The sequence below is a fragment of the Dipteris shenzhenensis genome, chromosome 16 (genome assembly GCF_047967505.1).
Source record: "Dipteris shenzhenensis isolate YYH24624 ecotype China chromosome 16, Dip_SZ_1.0, whole genome shotgun sequence".
Taxonomy (NCBI): Eukaryota; Viridiplantae; Streptophyta; class Polypodiopsida; order Gleicheniales; family Dipteridaceae; genus Dipteris; species Dipteris shenzhenensis.
In genome coordinates, this window is record NC_141611.1 from 49,165,421 (window position 1) to 49,188,238 (window position 22,818).

Consider the following 22,818-nt stretch of genomic DNA (forward strand, 5'->3'; position numbering starts at 1 on the left):
CAGCCATCTCTGAAAGCATAAGAAAACTTCAGATTTGGCTTTTAAAGGATATATCCAGCAATATCTTGTGAAATCATCAATGAGAGTCATGAAATACTTGTATCCCCCAATGGCATTTGTCTTGATTGGGCCAAAGACATCACTGTGCTTTAGCTGCGATTTCCTTTGTGAGAGTTTTGGACAATTCTTTTGAAAAGGAAATCGATGCATCTTACCCAAAAGACAACCCTCACACACATGTTTGGAAACTGTGTGAGTTTAAGGTACATCATTTGCCATCTGCTGTGAATGTAGCTTTGCAAGAGCTCTATAATTGAGATGACCCATTCTCTCATGCCAAAGATGAGTTTCAACAAGCTGTGAATCTGAAATAGCAAATGCTTCAACAAAAAGTGCAGCTGAGTGATGATCAAGGTGATAAAGCCCTTTTTGCAAAGTGCCAGTGAGAACTATGGCATTGTCATCACGAAGATCATAAACTAGGCATCTGTAGCCATCACAAATAACTCTGAAACCTGAAGTGGCAATTGCTGAAATTGAAATCAAGTTGACTTCAATTCCAAGCACAAAAAGAACATTTGTCAGAGTAACAGGATGGCTTGAAATGGATGTGAGCTGCACATCTCCAATTCCTTTTACAGCATATGAAGCATTCCTCCCCCATTGAATTATTATGATGTTGGCTCCGATGACCAAGAAATTCTCCCATGGCAACCATCTAATCGCACGTCATGGTGGCTATAGGATGATGTATATGACCGCCTATGCCAGGCTAGGCTACCAACAAAGCACTGCTTCTCCCCCCTCATCCTATTGAATTATCATGATCTTGGCTCTGATGACCAAGAAATTCTAGCATGGCAACCATCTAATCGCACGTCATGGCTAGACGATGATGTAGACGACTGCCTACGCTAGGCTGGTCTACCAGCAAAATCCAGCTGGTGGATTGTGTGCTTTTAGCAGCGATAGGCATCCAAAGTCGCACGACTGACACAAGATCTTGGCTCCGATGACCAAGAAATTCTAGCATGGCAACCATCTAATCGCACGTCATGGCTAGATAATGATGTAGATGATTGCCTACGCTAGGCTTGGCTACTAGCAAAATCCACACTGGTGGATTGTGTGCTCTTAGCAACAGCGGTAGGCACCCAGAGTTGCACACAGAATGAAACAACTGTCTGCAAGATGTGACATGCTTGGAAGAACCACTATCAAAGTACCAGGACTGAGCATCATTAGCAGTAAAGAATGCATTAGCTTTGGAGGGATCAAATAAGCAATGGACAGCCCATGCCCAACCATCCTGAAGAGCATGTGCATGTGAAGCATCTTCCAGCTCATGGGATTCAATAGCATGAGAGGCATTAACTGTCAATCCTGCTTTCTTTTTCTCTGAAGCAATGCGCTTCCTGCATTCTGAAATGTCATGTCCAGGCTTGCGACAATAGTTGCATCTTTTCCTCTTTGACTTATCTACTGTATTTTTAGATGCATGGGAGGAATTCCAGCTGCTATGCGCAGAATTTGGCTTGCCCATAGGCTTGGAAGCCTTGCCTCTTCCTATCTGCTGTGAAGCAAATGCATGATCAGGAATAATGGCTTGTCTATCATATCTACTTTGCTTTTCCTACAAAAGCAAAGTAACTAGCTGATCAAAAGAATAATGGTCTGGATTACTTATGGCCACTAATCGAAAGCTGGATGGTACCAACTACTTCCTCTGGAGTTTTATGGTACGCAATATTCTGATTTCTCGTAATTTGTGGGACTATGTAAGTGGGGATGAGTTCCGGCCAGCAAATGTGACACCTAATACCCCTCCCCAACAAGGAGGAGGCAGAGGTCGTGCACAGGGTACAGCTGCAACACAAGTTCTTGGTGCAGTTATACCTACCACTCCAGAGCAGAAGAGATGGGATTCACGTGATGCTTTAGCTTTGTCGTGTATTTCTCTTTCAATGAAAAGATTCATCATTCCACATATCCGGTCATGTAAGACCTCAAAGGCAGCATGGGATATTTTGGAGAGCACGTATGCAGCTCGGAATGATGCCAGGGTGTCTTTTTTGAAAAGAGAATTGTCTCATACACATATGGAAGAGGGTGACTCCATGTCAATGCACCTCACAAAGCTACAGGATTTACGAGAGCAATTGCTGAATATTGATGAGATCATTCCTGATTCAGAGATGATTACCACTACTCTGAATTCTCTTCCTGAGTCTTATCTCAGCTTTCATACCTCGCTGAATTTGTCGTTGAGGGGGGGTGCAAATCCTCTCACTTTTCACGAGTTGATAGTACTTCTGCTGCAGGAAGAGCAGACCAGGAAAAACATGGCTTCACGAGCAGGTGAACATGCCATGCTCTCAAAATTCAAGCCTAAAGTAAAGGGACAGGCAAAGACTTCAGCAAATCAGCCTTCCAATGGTTCAGGACAGCCTTCTCAAAAGGCTAAGGGTGATGCAGGTAAGCCCAAGAAGAAGGGAATATGTCATTCCTGCAAAAAGCCAGGTCACTACATTGGAGAATGCAAGAAAAGGCTTGCAAAAGAAAAGAAAAACAGCTCCGGTATGGCTGTATCAAAATTCAAGCCTAAAGTAAAAGGACAGGCAAAGACTTCAGCAAATCAGCCTTCCAGTGGTTCAGGATAGCCTTTTCAAAAGGCTAAGGGTGATGCAGGTAAGCCCAAGAAGAAGGGAATATGTCATTACTGCAAAAAGCCAGGTCGCTACATTGGAGAATGCAAGAAAAGGCTTGCAAAAGAAAAGACTACATTGGAGAGCTGTCTCAGATTCAGCTCCTCATGCATCTGACAATGGGCAAGCTACAGCCAACTTTGTGAAGCACGACTATGCCTTCTTGTCTTGCATTTCAGACTCTCAGTTGGCTGCTCGGGATAGTACAGCCACTTGTAATGATGACACTTATGCTTTTCTGACATGCAGTTATGATTCTTCCAAGGATGCATCAGCTTTCAGTGTCAATGAGACACATAATACATGGTATTTTGACAGCGGTGCCTCAAAGCATCACTTCCAGGAAGTGTCTCTTCACATCTCTACATCCACCACCTGTTGGTAAAAAAGTCCGTGGTACAGGAGAAGTTGAACTTACAGCCATTGATGGCTCAACATTCAGAATTTCTGATGTCTTGTATATGCCTGGTATCACAAAAAATCTACTTTCAGTGTCCACTCTTAACAGAGCTGGATTTGAGGTCATTTTTGAAGATGACAAATGTGCAATCCATGATAGAGAGCATGACTATGCCTTGAGATTGTCTGGCACTCTGTTGCGTTAGAGGAACGAATAAACAGTAAACACATTACCTTGACATGTATGAGAAAAGACCAGCACATGCTCTTACAATTTCCACTCCTACTGCTGCTATGCACAATGCGGAGTTATGGCACGCGAGATATGGACACATGCATTATGGCAGCTTGATGACGCTTCAAAAACATGCCATGGTTGATGCATTGCCTTCTCTTGAAACACCTCCTCCACATGCTTGTGAAGGGTGCATTCTTGGTAAAATGCACAGATCTCCTTTTAAGAATGATGGATCAATTAAAGCTGTTCGAAAATTACAGCTTATACATAGTGATGTCTGTGGTCCCATGAGGACTCCATCATTGGGTGGTCATCTTTACTTTGTCACTTTTATAGATGACTACTCCAACTACACTTGGGTTTATGGGCTGAAACGCAAATCAGAAGTGTTTATGGTCTTCAAACACTTTGCAACCATGGTTGAGAATGAATTCGGACTCAAGATACAGACATTACGCACTGATAGAGGAGGGGAGTACTTGTCTGCAGATTTTGATGCTTTTTTGAAAGACAAGGGCATTGTACATCAGCTTACAGTGAGGCTAACTCCTCAGCAAAATGGGAAAGCTGAGAGAAAAAATCGTACTCTTATGGAGATGGACAGATGTATGCTGAAAAGCAAAAAATTGCCTCACAAATTTTGGCTTGAAGGTCTCATATGTGCCAATTATGTTTTAAATCGGGCACCCACAAAAGCTTTGAAGACCAAGACTCCCTATGAAGTTTGGCAAGGGAGAAAGCCTTCTGTGGATCATTTCCGTGTCTTTGGATGCCTTGCATATGCTCATGTGCCTGTTGAGTTTCAGCATAAGTTGTCTGATAAGGCAATCAAATGCATTTTCGTTGGGTACAGTGCAGAGAGCAAGGGCTACCGTCTCCACAATCCTGTCACACGCAAGATCATTGTCAGTAGAGATGTAATATTTTCAGAAAATTCAGCTCACACTCAAGCTGAATTTGATATGCCTTCTTCTTCCGGTGATGTCTTTGAGGGGTTACTACCCATTGCCTTGGGTTCCCCTGCTGATATATCTGATGAAAATCAGAATTTTCAGATACCTCCACATGCTCCGATTCAGCCACAGGATGCCATACCACCTCCACAAGCCGTGGAAGAGGTTGTTCAGCAAGAAATTGCAGATATACATGCAGCAAAAACAGTACCAAATTGGCTGTTACAGACTCTCAGGGAGAGTGAAATTGATGCTCCATTACCTGGCAGAACTCGGAGTGCAGTAAGGCATGGGGAAGGTGCTCTTTCAGTTGAATCAGCTTATGCAGGTACTCTTCTTGATGAAGAGGAACCTGAGACATTTGAAGAGGCACAGGATAATGAGCATTGGATGAATGCCATGCACGATGAGTTGCAGTCCATTAAGAAAAATCAGACATGGGAAGTTGTCGATTTGCCACCAGGTAAACATGCCATAGGTACACGGTGGGTTTTCAAAGTTAAAAGAAAGCCAGATGGCACCATTGACAGGTACAAGGCAAGGCTGGTCGCAAAAGGATATGCTCAGAAAAAGGGCATAGACTATGAGGAGACTTTTGCTTCTACATACAGAATGACAACCATCCGGTCAGTCATAGCAATGGCTGCAAATTTTCAGTGGAATGTTCATCAGTTAGACATAAAAACAACCTTCCTTAATGGAGACTTGTTGGGAGAGGTTTATGTCAAACAACCTCCACGCTTTGAAATTTCAGGAAATGCACTTCAGGTATGCAAGCTGAATAAAGCTTTGTATGGGCTGAAACAGGCCCCACGTGCATGGTATGCAAAGATTCATGCCTTTCTGACCAGCAAGGAGCTGCACAACAGTCCAACTGAAAGCACCCTCTACATCAAGAAGGATGGGGGGGATATTTTGGTCATCATTCTTTATGTAGATGACTTACTGCTCACAGGGTCAAATGAAGATAATATTGCAAATTTTAAAGCTGAATTGCAGACCACTTTTGACATGTCAGATTTGGGGCTGCTACACTTTTATTTGGGGATCCAGTTCACTCAAGAGCAAAGTGGCATCGGTATGTCTCAATCCAAGTATGTGCAAAAACTCTTGGACAGATTCAACATGCAGGATTGTAAGCCCATAGCTACTCCCATGGAGCCGTGGCTGAAGCTTACAATGCATGAAGCAAGTGAATCATTTGATGTCACACTCTACAGTCAAGCTATTGGATGCCTCATTTATCTCTGCAATACACGACCTGATATCCAGTTTGCAGTTTCTCAGGTGAGCAGATATATGCATAGCCCAAAGACTATGCATTGGCAGGTTGTAAAACGCATCTTCCGTTATTTGCAAGGTACCAAGTCTTTTGGCTTGATGTTTCCCAGGGGGGGTGACTTGCAGATGCATGCCTACAGTGACTCAGATTGGGCTGAAGATTATGACACTAGGCAGTCCACAAGTGGCAATTGTTTCTTTTTGGGCAAAGCTTGTATTTCTTGGTTGAGCAAGAAACAATCTACAGTGGCTACCTCTTCATGTGAAGCTGAGTACAGGGCAGCTTTCACAGCGACAGTTGAATGTGTTTGGCTGCGTTGTTTATTTGCTGATCTTCATCTTTCATTGGAGGGTCCTTCTCCAATTCTCACTGATAGTCAGAGTGCTATTGCAGTAGCAAAGAATCCTGTGTTTCATGCTCGCACGAAGCACATTGAGGTTCATTATCACTACGTCAGAGAGAAGTTGCATGCAGGAGAGATCAGCATGATCTATGTGTCAACACATGACAATGTTGCAGACATTTTCACCAAAGCACTTCCACATGAAAAGTTTGAGGCATTTCGCAGTGCCCTGAACTTATCTCCTTTTGGTGATTGATCTTTTCCTTGTACATGACATTGGCACTGCACGGGGGTGTTAAAATTATTGCTATAATTTAGCAGTGACCAATGGAATGTAATAAGTAGGTTAGGGACACTTTTCCCTCACTTAGAGGTTTTTCCCCCTAACCACAGTTAGTTCACTAACTATGATTAGTGAAGGATAAGGTTTTGTCACTTAGACAAAACCTATCACTCCATTCAGTTGTACTTTTTTCATCTAATTGCAACTACGTTTTCAGCTCTCACACTCTCCTGCTCTTGTTCTCACCTTTACTCTCTCTCCCATTCTCACAAAAGAGGGCAAATGCAAAAAAGCCCCAAATTTTGCTGAATTTTTTGCAAATGTGACCCAATGTATGCAAATCTGACCCAATGTATAGCCTCAAGGCTTTAAACTGCAAAAGTATGATTTACTGTCCCAAACACAAGTTGAAATTGAGTTCCCAACACAAAAGCCCCAGATTTTGAGAATGCCCTGCAAAAGACTTCACACGTGCCAAGCTTGTACGGTACTCTTGGGACAAGTACCACTGTACAGATAGTACTGAGCGCAGTACGGAATCCAATATACGACACAGGTACAATGTATGGAGACTCTACGGAGCAAGTACGTCTGCTATACGAAAGCCTAGTGTACGGAATAACATGTACGGTTGTACGGATGTAGGTACGTTCCCACATGACTGTATGGCGATACAAGTATGGAATGTAGTACGAAGCAGTTACAAGACCTTACGAAAGATGTACGGCGCAAGTACAACACAAGTACGAAGAGCAGTAGGAAATGGATACGGCACCTATTGTACGACTGTACGACGATGCCGGTCCTGTGTGTAGGCTATACGGTGTAGGTACGTAGTACGAAGCGAAAAAGAGAAGTACAAGGTACAAGTACCAAGACCTAGGACTAAGTGTCCTAGGTGTCACATAGGACTAAGTGTCCTATGTGGCCTAAAAGGCACTAACTCTACAAGTGCCTATATTTATGCCTACAAGGCACATACCATGGCCTATTGGGCATCACTAGAACCACCAGAAGATGGCCTACAATTGAGCAAATTACTATAAAGAGATTTCAACAACTTAGTATTCAAAAGAGAATTCTGAGTATGAAGAGATATTGAAGAGGCACCGCAGTGGTACTTTTGCATTTTGAATATTTCAGCATCAAGAGGAATCAGAACTTAAAGATGGGATTTAAGTTTTGATTCAAAAGAGATCGTGTACTACCAAGAGAAGACTATTTGCAGATAATGAAGAGGAGATGCAAATGCAGAAGTTAAAGAGAAGCGTACACAAGAGAAAGAGACAAGAGAGAATCCAAAAGAGGACTTCTGCCGATTCAAGCAGGAGGGAGTGTCATGACAAGAGAAATCAGATATTAAAACATTAGTATATATTATATAATAATGTTAAAACATTAGTAGACATTAAAACATTATTATATATGATATCCCAATGGTGTAACATATATATGTATTTATGATGGACACCGACTCATTTGTTAGGGCGGTGGATCATCTCAGTAGATAGGACTAGTCGAGCTGGAGCCACTGCTTGAATTTGGACATGTGATACTTATTCTATTAATAAAAATGTGCACACACGTGTCTAGGTCCTAGGGGCAATAGGAAGGGAAGGGTGCATTAAGGTGCATTGAATGGCAGAAGCATGGGTATGAGGCTAAGGGTAAGATGGAACTTGAGTGATCTCAAGGGACATTAATGAAAAGTATCACCCTTTCATTGTGAATCTCACGTAGCATTCTTCATTCACCTTGCATTCATCCGCCATCTCTCACACACTTTGCATGTAGGTCAAAATAGAAACAAGTACTCTCACGAGGGCGCTCTTCCCCATTGGAGGGCCAGTCGACATTCAAATTCTGCATGCATTGCACACATTTGTGAAGACTAGTTCTTCACACCTTGTTGTAAAAGAGCATATTCCACTAAAGAAAAAATAAAGAAATACCGAAAAGAGCGCCAAGGCATTTGGGGCCAATCTATGTCCTTTGTGTATGGTATCTTTGAGCAAGGGCATTCTAGCCTCCCTTCCAATGTTTTAAAGTTTATTTCTCAATGGTTATAACTAAAGGAAGTGGCAAAAAGTGATGCATTATGGTTGTAACTAATGTGGATGACAAGTTATTACTGCCCTTTAGTTTGCTAGAGGCCAGTTTCACATATGCAAAAATGAATATCTTGAAGGTCATTGCCCCATCTAGAGACAACAGCATAGCCCATGCGCCAAAACAAAAATCTGGAGCAAATTCACCAAACAGATAGCCTTCCATCATTCAGTAAATCTAGAAAGTCTTATGAGAAAACCTCAGCTCAAAAGCACAATTGTCAGTTCAAGAAGAATTACCCCAAACATTATCCAGTTTTATGAAAACCTCATTCAGAAACGGAGACACTGGAGGCTGAAGTAGCATGTACAGTATGATGTGAACAACCCACAGCACAGATACACATAATCTGCAAAATGTATCATCCATTGAATGCTAGTATTAATACATCAAGTTTTGAAACTAAACGCAACTGGATCTTTATTTCGACGACACCTACCAAATTTTCTGCAAAGAGAGAAGGCTCAAATTCAAATGCAATGGTTTCGTGTAGCAAAGATTAAGGAAGCAACATGCAACATAAAAGCTTGCCAACGTAGTTAAGTCGGGGTGGCATATTAAAGCAGGGACAAGATGCAAAGATAACTGCATCCTAGATCTGCCAACAAGAATCCATTACTTACCCTATGATTCCCACAACAAACCTTGCCAAATAGCCTAAGACTGTTAGAGCCCATGAGGCATCTGCCTGCGCAAGAGATAAGACATGAATCAATATTTGCTGAGATAAAATTGCTACTTTAAACTTGAAGCATTATCTATAATATCAAGCTTAAGTATGACCTGAATCGACATTTCCTAAGATAAAATTGTTTCTTTCAAACTTGAAGCATTTATATACCTAGATGAATCCAGGAACATTCCCAAACTCATCCTCTAAAAATACAACATAGTGCAGTTTCAATCTCACAAGAGTCACTCATAAGATTGAAAACCATAAACTCCATCACGCATAGCAGGGACTAGCTACTATGACATCCCCACTGACGTCATCAACGCCCAACAGTGGGTGTAGACCATAGTATAAAAGTATGCTCTCACATACAAATCCACACACCCACGCATACTTGAGCATCCATTTATACAAAGTCTTCGTACTGAGTTTCTGTCGGCACTCCGGAGTGAAGGGCAAACTCAGCCATGACAAAGGCTAGCACTAAAGGAGAAGGCTAATCAAAAAGTAGTCCAAATCTCTTCAATCAAAATGTTTGATAACAAAACAACATACCTGCTCGCCTTGAGGATAAACTTCTTCCAAAGCTTTTACATCATCTTCCAAATAGAGGAGTTCCTGCATTTGAAAGAAAACTTTGAGATAGCAAATCATTAGACACTTGAGCATACAAAACATATGCTATCTTGACTTTGAAAGAGCCAAGTCGTTAATATATAAACAAGAACATGCCAAACGCATCCTCTGAAAACACAACACGTGCAGTTTCAATCTCATGACAGTCACAAGATTGAAACATAAACTCCATAACACATAGCAGGAACTAGCTACTATGACATCCCCACCATCATCATCACTACCTAATGGTGGGTGTAGACCATACTATAAACATATGTTTTTCACACATACATATCCGCACACGCACACATACTTGAGCATCCATTTATACAAAGATCGTCCATTCATACAAAGATCTCCGTACTGAGTTTCTGTGAACACTCCAGAGGTGAAGGGCAAATTCAGCCGTGACAAAGGCTAGCACTAAAGGAGAAGGCTTTAAAAAAAGTAGCCCACATTCTCTTCATTAAAGCTACATTTTCTTGTACAATTTCGTTTTAGTCCCTCCCAAACGAGTAAATCAAAGCAAAAAATGCTTAGACAATCTAGCTGATATGACAACACACCACTTACGAGAAACCACTTATCGCAATATTAGCAAGCTGCAACATGGACAAGAACTTCACAAGCTCAGATTCTAGTAGAATCCAGGGACATGCACAAACTCGTCCTCTGAAAACACAACACATAGTGCAATTTCAATCTCATGACAGTCACAAGATTGAAAATTGTAAACTCCTCACACATAGCAAGGACTAGCTACTATGATATACCCCACCAACGTCATCAACGCCCAATGCTGAGAGTGGACCATATGCTCTCACACATACATATCAGCACACTTGCTTTTTTTTTTGGGTGAAAACTATGACTGATTATATTAAAGAGAAGCTAACTGGAAAAAGGGCAACACAATTACATCATGAGAAAATCTCACTAGGTTGGAAATAGAGGATAGACTCACTCACACCTCACTCCCGATCTAGCTCATACAACACTCAAAAAGACAGAAAGAGAGATAGGACAGAAACTCAAATATATTCCTCCACAAAAGTGGGCAAACAAAAGCTCAAGGATGAGCGTGTACAAATAGCTCCGTGATGCTATCAATTGCTGAGCCTCTTCCTCTCCCTCTACGCGCGCTTGCCTGTGTGCAAGGCTGTCTGTGCAGGTGATGAGGAATAAGAGGGGAATGGGGGCTTTTTATAGGAGGGGCTAGGCCCCCTCAAAGAGGCTGACCAGGAAGTCGGCTCCTTGATCTAGGCACCAACCTGCAGGGCCCCCAACCGACCAGGCTGGGTTGGCCTTTCCTGGCTGATCAAGCCCGCTTGGGCCAAGCCTGTATAATGGCCCATGTGCCCAATGCTTCAGCAGTCCCCAATGCCGCCTGTGCGCTGCTCCAGGAGGCGCCTAGGATGCCGCGCCATCAAATCCCTATTGCGCGGGTTCCAGGCTAGGTAGGTGTTTTGCCTTTTTCCTTCCCCTACTGTTAGAATTTACCCAACACAGGGCACGCACAGCGGAAGACTTATAGTAATGCCCAGGAGCTCACATAGTGTGCGTGTGGGGTGTGGAATCACAAACTTCTTTACTTATGTGCATAAAATAGATGTGCAGACTCATCAATAGACAATGAACCAGCCAGATAGAGAAACCACCAAAATAATATATTTCCGTCCAAAACTATGGACACAATACAAAAGAGAGAGATCCAGAGTCGCACCAATGGTGCGGTACTCTGATCTTACCACAAGGTCCTTCTCCTATCTGCCAGTTATCTCTAGACTCGAGCCCGCGTGCTCCACCTCGAGCTTCTATAGACTTTCCGTCCAGATCCCTTCCACCTTGTTGTCTTTGCACCAGCCTAGGTGGGCAGCACTCTAAGCTAGGTCTGCAGCTCTACAGCTCTCTTGTCTCCTTCTAGATAGAGGCCCACAAGTGGCTGATCTGCTGCTCCTTCTGCTCCCTGAACTGCTGCTCCAAGTGATGATAAATGACGCCACAAGGACGTCCTTTTATAGGGCCCCAAGGGCTGGCAAAAATACCGACCATCCTGCAGCAAACTGGCCAACCAGTCTGTGGCTGGTCCAGCCCTATAAGGGCTCACAACCCGGAGCTTTTGGCCCCACACTTCTAGGGCCTTTGGCCCTCCAATCTAGGCAAGGGCCCAGCCTTATATAAGCCTGCCTGACCAACCTGTGTGGGCTATAAATATGCCCCCTGTCAAGCGCCAATTTGATGGTGCGGTTATATGTTTGTATTTATGATCGATCAAGCGATGTAAATAGTACTGCCAAAACTATGTCACATTGGCCAATGATTAGTAATAAAGATGTGCACACACGTGTCTAGGTCTGAGGGGCAACAGGAAAGGGAAAGGGTGCATTAGAGTGCATTGAATGGTAGGTGCATGGGTCATAGGCTAAGGGTAGGTGTAAATGGCAAGATGGAACTTGAGTGATCTCAAGGGACATTAATGAAAGGGTATCACCCTTTCATTGTGAATCTCACGTTGCATTTTTCTCTACCACATTGCATTCATCCGTCATCTCTCTCCCACCTTGCATGTAGGTCGAAAAAGAAACAAGTACTCTCACGAGGGCGCTCTTCCCCATTGGAGGGCCAATCGGCATTCAAATTCTGCATGCATTGCACACATTTGCATTTTCGAAAAGTGTCGATCTTCACATTTGATATCAGAGTGGCGACGATCCACGAGCGAGACGAGAAGAGGGCGACAGTTGCGAACGACGGAAGTCGCAAGAGAGGTTGCAGAAAAGGATCACGACTGACCGATCTCGAGGTTCTGAGACAAGGGATTTTTCTGAAAAAATTCTAACCTTCAACGGTGAACGGGGTGTCCTCACGGGGTGGATTGCCCCCCCCCCCCCCCCCAAAATGTGAATGTACCCTTAAACCGTGAGAAAAGGGGATCCCCGTTCTACCCAAACGGGAAGTCGGATCGGAATAAGATTTTAAGGGAGTGATCCACCCATCAAGTACCCCCTGTAACAGTATCTAGAGCTCCAATCCGCTCAAAACAAGTAGCCCAAACGGAGCGTACCAGTTTACAGCAGAAATGCAAGAAGAAAAGCTTGAAAGAGAAGGGAAAGGAGGTCTTTTTAAGTGTCTTCTCAACACAAATGAAGCGGGAGTCGGATAAGTACCACCAACTCTACAACACTTGAAGTTTGCTGTAAAATAAACCTTTTTTTTTGAAATTACAGCAAGACATTTTCTCTCTTGTATTACTAAAAGGAAAGAATGGAAGGGGAAGGGACATATAACAATGAACTTATTCCTTTTCCTCCATTACCCCAAGGAGAGAGAGAAAGAACACCTTCACCCCCTCTTGAAGAGGATGGATTAGGTGAGAGTTATACACATCTTGAGTATGATAACCCACAAATAGATTTAAAGCAGTCTCTCCTTCAAGAACCTCTTGATAGGGAGTTCTCCTTTCGGAATGAAAGAAGAAATGATACCAACCAAGAACAAGGGGCTGAGTTCACGCCTTCAACCCAAAACCCAATACACATGGATTATAATCCAAGTGCAAGAGGAAGAGAGGAGACTCCTGTTGATAAGTTGGTTTTCCAACTTAGCAATATGATTGAGCAGTCCATTATGACAAGATTAGGAACTAAGAGGACTTTAAACTTCAGGCATGAAGAGTTGAGTAACCCTTCTAAGAGGTCCAAATTCCCAAATATGATGGGGCAAGGGAGGCTGACAAAATCCTCAATTGGATTCGCCATTTTGAGCTATACTTTGCGCATCAAGACAAGACCGAGCAAGAGAAGCTTGCTCTTGCCACATTGCATCTGCAGAAAGATGCTCTAATGTGGTGGTCCTTGTCACAAACAGGAAAAGAGCCTATTCATGAATGGGCTAAATTTGTGGAGCAACTGAAAGCCACTTTCATGCCACCGAGGCATGAAGAGAACCTAACCTTTCGTTGGGAGAGGTTTAGGCAGTTCGATAATGAGAGTAATGCAGATTTGTCATGTGCACGGATTGGTATCTGACGTGTACTAGTTACACAGAACTAGCTCAGGTTAGCCTGGGGAGGCTTAGAGCTAGGCAGGCTTGATTCTCGGGTTGAGTGGCAAGGGTACGAACTATTTATAGGTCTTCGCTATTTTTGGCGCCGGGGCCCGAGTCTATAAAAGAGGCCCAGGGGGTTCAATTCTCAGGGTGCAGTTGGGAGCAAGTCTCGTTCCCAGGTACTAGGTCTGATCCTGGATTGTGTCGCGGACGCGCGCCTGCATCTTAGCGTAGCCCAAGGCCCAGTGGCAGATCCAGGGCTTCACAGCGCCACCTGGTGGTATGGGACACCAGGCTGGTTGGGATCTGATTGGGAGTTCGTGCCAGTAGCTCAGCTCGTGGCTCGGGGGGACATCTTCTGATTCGGGATCACATCCCGTAGATGTCACGGTTGGGTGGTGAGCAGCCTGCTCAGTTCTGATGTTGTGTGTGGTTATTTTGCAGATCAGGGGTTTCAGGAGTGCTGGGATGTGTCAGTTGGTATCAGAGCCAACTCCTGAGGTAGGAACTTCTGATGCGAGAAATTTGACGGATTTCTCTTCCAGGTATGCCCTAAAATTCGAGATTACCTGCTGCGTTTTTGCTGTCTACCTGGGGTAGTAGGGGTGAAGAAATATCTGGAAAAGGAGGAAGAAGAGGAGTGAAATTGAATCGAAATTTCTGAAGGCTACGGAGAGAAGTTCTGAGGGAGGAGAAGGAGAGCAGAAAGGGAGGAGAGTAGGGCAGGAAATAAGCAGCCAGGGAGTAGAGGATGCAGGGAGCAGAAAGGGACGCAGTAGGCGAGGCTGTAGCGGCAGGACAGCCTGCGCAATAGGCTGTCCACAGCCTGCGCAATAGGCTGTCCACAGCCTGCGCAACAGGCTGCGAACAGCCTGCGCCTAGGGCTGCGTGCAGCCTGCGCAGGAGGAAGGGCAGGAGGAAGGTGCTTTTTTGCGAAAAAAGCACCCCTCCAAAGTTGGAGGGGCTCAGGTGCTTTTTTCGCAAAAGCACCCCTCCAAAGCTGGAGGGGCTCAGCCTTCTTTGGAAGCCTAGCTTCCAAATCGGGCAGCCCTGCACCCTATATAGATGGGGGGCTGGGTGCTAGACAACCCACCAGCAGCCCAAGATTCGAGACGTCACCTCGAGATCTGTGCCAGCCCGCCTCGCCCTTCAGCAGCGCCTTGTTCGAGCAGTTTCCCTGCATCCGCCTTGCTTGCGTCAGCCCTGCACAGCTCCCAAAGTTCCGTACCAGCCCGTACAGCTGCAGCGACAGCCGTACAGCCTGTACGGACTGTACCGTCTGCTTCTGTACCTGCTGCTGCTCCGTACAGCAGCTGCGCCTGCACCTGCAGCCACCGTACGGACTGCATCAGCAGCCGTACAGGCCACGTCAGCAGTCCGTACAGCCTCTATCGTTGACTGCGCATCCGGTTGCAGATTCGGGGAGGCACCAGGGCTCGTGGTCTTCCAGATTTCAGCATCCTTTCTGTCAGATTTATCTGGGACGGTTTTCTTCTACTCCATCTCCCTCCGTGCTCTGTTTCAGTTATTTATTTCTCTCCGTTTGTAATCGAATCAGTATTCAGCCATGTCTGATGCTCCGAATCCCGAGTTCACTATGGGGGAGCAGGAATTAGACTACACTCCAGTGGGGGAGGATGATCAAGGTCTCTATGACGACCTGATCACTAAGAAAGCCTTCAGTGAGTTCACGACTGCTCTAGATGGTAAATTTGAGCAGGTCAACGCTAATCAATCGGGGTTGACACAGCAACTCCAAGGGATACAAGCTACCTTGACTCTTCTGGCTAGCACGGTTCAGGCACTCACGCATGTGGATGCCATGGCCTCCGTGCTAGGCCCGAATATCACTCCGGATCCCTTTCCAGGTGACCAGAAATCAAGAACAAAGGAGGTGGTTGACACTTGGCTGCACAGGTGGCAAGTTCACTTCCAATTTCACCCCTATCCAGACGAGAAAAAGATTCAGCTAGCAGCAGGGTTTATGTCAGGTAAAGCCTTGCTTTGGTGGAAAGAACTCCAGCCTAAGCCTGACACTTGGACAGAATTTGAGGGTATCTTCAGGAAGGAGTTCCTGAAGAAGGAAGATGACTACGATATCGTCGGCAAGCTCAAAGCCCTCGATATGTCAAAATTGAACTTAACTTTTGAAGTCTATCTTCAGAGATTTTGGGATCTGCAAACCAGGGCCACCAAAATGGATCCTGTAACCTTGTTAGGTTTTTTCGTGGATGGTTTGCCAGACTCCTATAAGTTACAGATTAAGAATAACAAGTGCACAACATTGCAGGAGGCCATGACATATGCGCGCATATATGATGATACCATGGCCGGAACCAAGGCAACCACAGTCACCGAGACCAGCGGAAAGAACAAACGCAAGTTCTTTCAGCATGCAACTGGTATTGGGGAGACGAAGTCTACGGACAACGCCTCCAGGAAAAGCTTAACTCCTGCGAAGAATGGTAAGGCCCGTTTCCTTCGCACTCTCCGGCTCAAGAAAGAGGGCCGATGTTTTTATTGCGAGGAGCGGGGCCACACGAAGAATGAGTGTCCTAAGCGGAAGAACCAGAGATTGGTGCTAGGACCGAAGCTCCAGGCAGGTCCGCGTACCGCAGCCAAGGGAGCCAACCAGGTTACGATGACAGGTATTTCAGTAAATGTCATTACCTGCCCCCTTTCTTGCAATTGTACCTTTAATACTTCGTTGTTTGGTTCCCATGATCTTTTCCGAGTTTATGGAGAAGTTAGGGACCAACGGGTTCACATTCTCTTTGATCCGGGCAGCTCTCACAATTTTGTTAATTACAAATTTGTGCAGAAGATGGGGCTGTCCACAGTACCTAGCGACCACACCTACGAGGTGCAGCTTCCAGCCGGGAAGCAGTTTTGGGATCGCAAGGTTGAAGCGCTTCCCATCCGGATTCAAGCCTACACGGGAGCTCTCACATGTTACGTTCTGCATCTAGAGCATGTAGATTTGCTGATCGGGATAGAGTGGTTTAAAACCCACAATATCCAGATCGGATGGATGGAGCATACGCTTTCTTTTGAAGACAAAGGCACCCAATTTTGTATTCAGTGTGATAAGATTACCCCTTCTCAGGGACCTATTGTATCTGCGATGCAGCTTCGGAATATATTGAACACTTCTCATTATGATGTCTATCAGTGTGTTTTGATTCCACTTTCTACATTTGTTGTTTCGGTAATTAACAAAAATGAATTAAGTGTGTTTGAACACCGAGAATTGAGAATGTTGTTAGATAATTTTAAAGACGTATTTCCAGCTCAACTGCCGGAAGGTTTACCTCCAGAAAGGGCAGTAGATCATCGCATAGACTTAGTCCCAGGGGCTCAACCTATCAGTGTACCACCGTATAGGATGAGCCAGGTAGAGGAGGATGAGTTAGCTATCCAGCTTCAGGATTACCTGAATATGGGCTATATCCGCCCAAGTAAATCTCCTTGGGGTGCACCTGTCCTCTTAAGAAAGAAGAAGGATTCTTCCTGGAGGATGTGTATAGATTATAAACGACTAAATAAAGTTACAATTAAGAACCGCTATCCTTTACCTCGTTCTGATGATTTGATAGACCGTTTGGCCGGAGCGAAGTATTTCACTAAGATTGATTTGCGTACGGGTTATCATCAAATCCGTATCTATGCTAAACACATAGATAGGACCGCATTCCGGACTAGGTATGGTCATTACGAGTTCCTCGTATTACCTTTTGGTTTGACCAATGCTCCTGCTACTTTTCAGCAGATGATGAACGATTTGTTCAGAGATTATTTGGGCAAATTTGTTGTAGTGTTCTTAGATGATATCTTGGTATATAGTAAAACGCTTGAGGATCATATAGGACACCTCCGGGTTGTCTTACTTGTTCTAAGACAGCATAAGCTTTATGCCAAGATGAGTAAATGTGACTTCTTTATGAAGGAGATCATTTACTTAGGACACAAGATTTCTTCTGAAGGTATTAGCATTGATCTGGATCGTATCCAGAAGGTTTTAGATTGGCCTATACCTCAGACTGTGAAACAACTTCGCTCTTTCCTAGGATTTACGGTATTTCTTCGGAAGTCAGTCCGTGATTATTCACAAATCACGGTACCCTTGACCAACATATTGAAAGGTCGTGGACGCAGGTCTACTCAACCGATCCCTTGGAATGATGCAATGAACAAGGCTTTTGAAACCTTGAAGTTATCTATCAAGGAAGCACCCGTTCTTGCATTACCCGATCCTACCCGGCCTTATGTTTTAGAGGCCGATGCGAGTGATTATGCGATTGGGGCAGCTCTATTCCAAGAGGGCAGACCTGTAGCTTTTGAGAGTAAGAAGCTAGACGACACTCAGTATCGTTGGCCCACACTCGAGAAGGAACTTTATGCGGTAGTGTATGCTCTCAAGGTTTGGAGACACTACTTGTATGGTTCAAAGTTCCTTGTATTGACTGATCACCAGTCAATCAAGTATGTGTGTGATGGATCAGAATTGAGAGGAAGGAAAGCTAGATGGGCAGAGCTAATGCAGGATTTTGATTTCGAAATACGTTATCGTAAGGGTTCGTTGAATAGTGTGGCGGATGCCTTAAGTCGAGTTAAGTTTGTAAATGCTTTGTCATTTACGGAAATATCCTCAGACCTATTTCAATCCTTGAGAGGGCTATACGCAACTGATAGTCATTTCAGTTCTTATTGGCAGAGAGTCCAGGATGGGAGCTCCATGGTTGACCAGGACTCCGGGATTGTGCCACCTAGGAGGTCAGTTAATGATTAGGAACGGCTTGCTGTTCCAGAATGAAAAGATTTGTGTGCCTGATGTTCTGGACCTTAAATCCAAGATTCTCTGGGAGTGTCATGATGCTCCTAGTGCGGGACATCCAGGTATACATAGGACTCTGTCTCTTGTGAAGCATACCTTTTATTGGCCTAAGATGTGTGCATTCGTAGAGAACTATGTGGTAGGTTGCCGAGTTTGTCAGGTTACTAAGGCTGAACGCCTTAGGAGCGCGGGCTTATTACAGCCATTACAGATTCCAGGTAATAAGTGGGAAAGTATTTCCATGGATTTTATTACTGGTTTGCCTCGAACGCGCAAGGGTCATGACTCTATTTGGGTCATAGTCGACCGTTTGACAAAAATGGCTAGATTCTTACCTACAAGAACAACTATTTCAGCTGTTCAGCTGGCTCACGAGTTTGTGGACCACTTGTTCAAGCTGTATGGTTTGCCATCTGACATAGTCAGTGACAGGGACTCAAAGTTTACAAGTAACTTTTGGACACTTGTATTTGAGAAGTTGGAAACTACTCTAAGTATGAGTTCCTCGGATCATGCACAATCCGATGGCAGTACAGAGAAGGTCAACCAGTTGGTTGAAGACATGCTTCGGGCATATGTATCTAAGAGACAGTCTTCGTGGGAAGATTATCTACCCATGATTGAATTTGCTTACAACAGTGCAAAGCATTCTAGTACAGGTTATAGTCCTTTTATGCTTATGTACGGGTTTCAACCTAAGTCACCAGTTATGGTTGGATTAAAAGGGATTCACAATGATGCTGCTAAGAACTTCTTGCAAGACATGCAGGAAATGTTGCAGTTTGCCAAGGAGTCTATTAGAAGTGCCCAAGATCGGGACAGATTTTATGCTAATAGACATCGTTCACCTAGAGAGTTCTCTGAAGGAACGATGGTATATTTGAGAATTCCTAAGGAATCCAAGAGCCTAAGTACTGGTTTGGTTCCGAAATTATCCCCCAGATACTGTGGCCCATTCAAGGTCATTAAAAGAATTGGACCAGTTGCATATCGACTAGAATTACTTCCTGATGTTAAAGTACATCCAGTCTTTCATGTCAGTAGACTGAAAGAAGTATTGGGTGCAGATGATCAAATTGTTTCTCCTCATGAGATTATAGAAGTTACAGATTTGACTTTTATTCCTCACGAACCTGAATCTATTCTTGAATTTCGTGAAAGACAGATTCGAAATCGTACTATCACGGAATACAAGATTAAGTGGAAGGATCGTGTTGAGGAGGATGCAACATGGGAGACATTACAAAACCTCCAAAGAACATTTCCCGATTTCTTACCGAACTCAGGAGTGAGTTCTTAGAGGAGGGGGAGCATGTCATGTGCACGGATTGGTATCTGACATGTACTAGTTACACAGAACTAGCTCAGGTTAGCCTGGGGAGGCTTAGAGCTAGGCAGGCTTGATTCTCGGGTTGAGTGGCAAGGGTACGAACTATTTATAGGTCTTCGCTATTTTTGGCGCCGGGGCCCGAGTCTATAAAAGAGGCCCAGGGGGTTCAGTTCTCAGGGTGCAGTTGGGAGCAAGTCTCGTTCCCAGGTACTAGGTCTGATCCTGGTTGTGTCGCGGACGCGCGCCTGCATCTTAGCGTAGCCCAAGGCCCAGTGGCAGATCCAGGGCTTCACAGCGCCACCTGGTGGTATGGGACACCAAGCTGGTTGGGATCTGATTGGGAGTTCGTGCCAGTAGCTCAGCTCGTGGCTCGGGGGGACATCTTCTGATTCGGGATCACATCCCGTAGATGTCACGGTTGGGTGGTGAGCAGCCTGCTCAATTCTGATGTTGTGTGTGGTTATTTTGCAGATCAGGGGTTTCAGGAGTGCTGGGATGTGTCAAGATTTTACAGCCAGATTTTGGAAACTCTCTCTAGAGGTACCCGAAAAGACTAAGGAAGATAGGAGAAAGAAGTATTTAGCAGCTTTAAGCCCAAAAGTAAGGTACGAGGTTGAAATGTTTAACCCGACCACGCTTAACGACCTCACTAAGCGGGCTGAAATAGCCGAGAGAAAATTGAATCCTCGTAAACCCTTCAATAAGGAGTATGGGTCATCATCTAAGACCAATAATATACCCACTTTTAGGAAACCAAACCGGTTTAAGAATAATAAAGGGAAGGGTAAAGCTCTTGTAAGGAATGTGAACAGCCAATCACGTCCTGGATGGGTACCATTTCCTTCTATGACTGACGAAGAGAAGAGGAAGTTGATTAAGGAAGGAAAATGTTTCGGGTGTAAGAAACATAAGCTAGGGCACGTATGGCATAAGTGTCCCGTTCTCTTGGCTAAGATTGCCAAGACAAATTCAGTAAAAGGAAAAGCCAAGGCATCCAAGCAGGAGGGTGAGGGCTCCTGCGAGCTTCCCTCCCCCCCCACCGCTAGCTCTACCTCCCCTCCCTAGCTCCCCCCTCGCCGTGACCACCCCCGCCCCTGCCTCTCCGCCCTCGCCCCCCGCCCGCCCTCCCCCTCACCCGCCGCCTCTCCATCGCCGCCCCTCGCCTCTCCACCTCGCCTCTCCATCGCCTCTCCACCTCGCCTCTCCATCACCGCCCCCTCGCCTCCACTCCCCCCCCCTTCCCTCGTCTCACCCCACCCCCCCTCGCTTCACCTCACCCCCCCCCTCTCGCCGCTCCGCCTCTCCCGCCCGACCCCCTCGCTTCACCCGCCCCCCGCCTCCATTCCGCTCCCCCCCGCCCCCCACTTCACCTCTCTGCCCCCGCCACACCAACCCCGCCCCCCCCGCCCCTCCGCGCCCCCCGCCTTCCCCGCACCCCGCACCCTTCACCCCGCCCCCCGCCCCGACCCCCCCGCCCCCTCACTTCGCCTCGCCCGCCCTTCCGCTCCACTCCTCCACCCCGCCTCCACCCTCCGCCTCCGCAACCGTCCTCTCCACACCCAGGCTCCACCCTCCCGCTTCGCCCCCTCTTTTTGGGTGGCAGCCTGTTCCTCATCGGAAGCTTGCAGTTAGTCTTGGCGGTATGGCGGCCCCCTGCCCGGATCCGGAGGCCCAGTCGGACCCTCCCTCTCCAGATGCCTACCGCGTTATCCTGACAGAGCAACAATCATCTCGTGTTCAGGAGGTTGCCATTGACTTTGCCCGTACCTCTGTTTACGGTAGAGTCATTGGACACTCTCCCTCCAGATCAGCCATCAGGGACTGGCTCCAGTCCACTCTCCTGCTAGAGGATGGCCATATTGAGGAGGTGGCCCTTATGGGAAGGGGCATCTTCTGACTCAAACTCTCCAATGAGAAAGATGCGAGCAACCTGATTGCCGGTTCCCCCACATCGGTGGATGGAAAGATTATCATGATAGTCCCGTGGTACCGTGGATTCAGCGCAGCAGATTTTGATGTTCGGTTCCGTATACCTCGCCACCAGTGACACTAGTTTTTCTAGGTCTTGCTGCTGAGCTGCGGCCGATTGTCAGGGACTTGGGCTCCCACTTTGGCTGGGTTATGCACGACACTTTCGCCGACGCGGTGACCACGGCAGGAGCCCCCCGAGTCCGTGTGGCTGTGGCAGATCCTGCGACTCTCCCTGCAGTGATCGAGATTGTGACAGATGCCGGCAGCATCACCCAGAGCATGATAGTCACCGGACAGCCAGGTCAGTGCCTGAGGTGCCACGGCTTTGGGCACTTGGCGGCTGCTTGTCCACGTTTCGCCAGCTCGTCTCGACCCCCCCCGCCCCGACCCCTCCGCCCCCGCCCCCCCCGGACAGCCACGTCAGGAGGAGCCGAGGCAGTCGGAGCCCGGTCCAGAGTTAGTGGGTGGTTGGACCGAGGTTAGAAGGAAAAGAGGAAAGAACAAGAAGATTTCGGATAAAGGCAAGGAGGCAGAGGTTACCCTTCCTGCAGTAGCACCCCAGAGACCTGACAGGCAGCCGCCCTAGGGACCTGGGAGAGCTTCTTCTTCGACGGCAGCCCGCCCTTCACAGCCTCAGATCCCCCTCTCTCCCGCTCCCCCGCCCCTTTTCACTCAGTCCCAGCCCCTTCCCCAGTTCCCCCCCCTTCGCCCGACCCGCAGCTTCAGCCCCCGCCTCTTCTTCCTCAGTCTCCTCCTCCTCCCTCTCAGCCCCAGTTCCAGATGCATCCCCATCCTCCCCCTCCCCCCGTCCCCCTCGACTCTCCTACAGAGCTAGCTGCACCGTTGGCTCCCCAACCGAGGGCAGCCCCCGCTCCGTCTCCTCCACCTCCTCCGCCAGTCGCCTCCGTGGAGTCCGAGTCGCCTATCCCTCAGCCTCCTCCCCCTCCCCCCCCGCTGGCAGGACACCCGGAGTCAACACCACCACTGGAGCAGGCTTCCCTGGCCGCTAGCCCCTCAGTGGCAGACTCTGATG

General features: G+C 46.4%; 1 protein-coding gene across 1 annotated transcript in view; it reads right to left on the minus strand.

Moving 5' to 3' along the window:
- Nucleotides 1–22,818, minus strand: part of LOC147893072 (LIMR family protein At5g01460-like) — a 103,620-nt gene that overhangs the window by 54,307 nt on the left and 26,495 nt on the right. Inside the window, exons 8-10 of the mRNA XM_087387446.1 lie at nt 9,541–9,603; nt 8,936–9,000; nt 8,552–8,661 (exon numbers count right to left, since the gene is read on the minus strand). Of these exons, the coding sequence (XP_087243572.1) occupies nt 8,552–8,661; nt 8,936–9,000; nt 9,541–9,603 (238 nt within the window). The remainder of the gene's footprint in view (nt 1–8,551; nt 8,662–8,935; nt 9,001–9,540; nt 9,604–22,818) is intronic.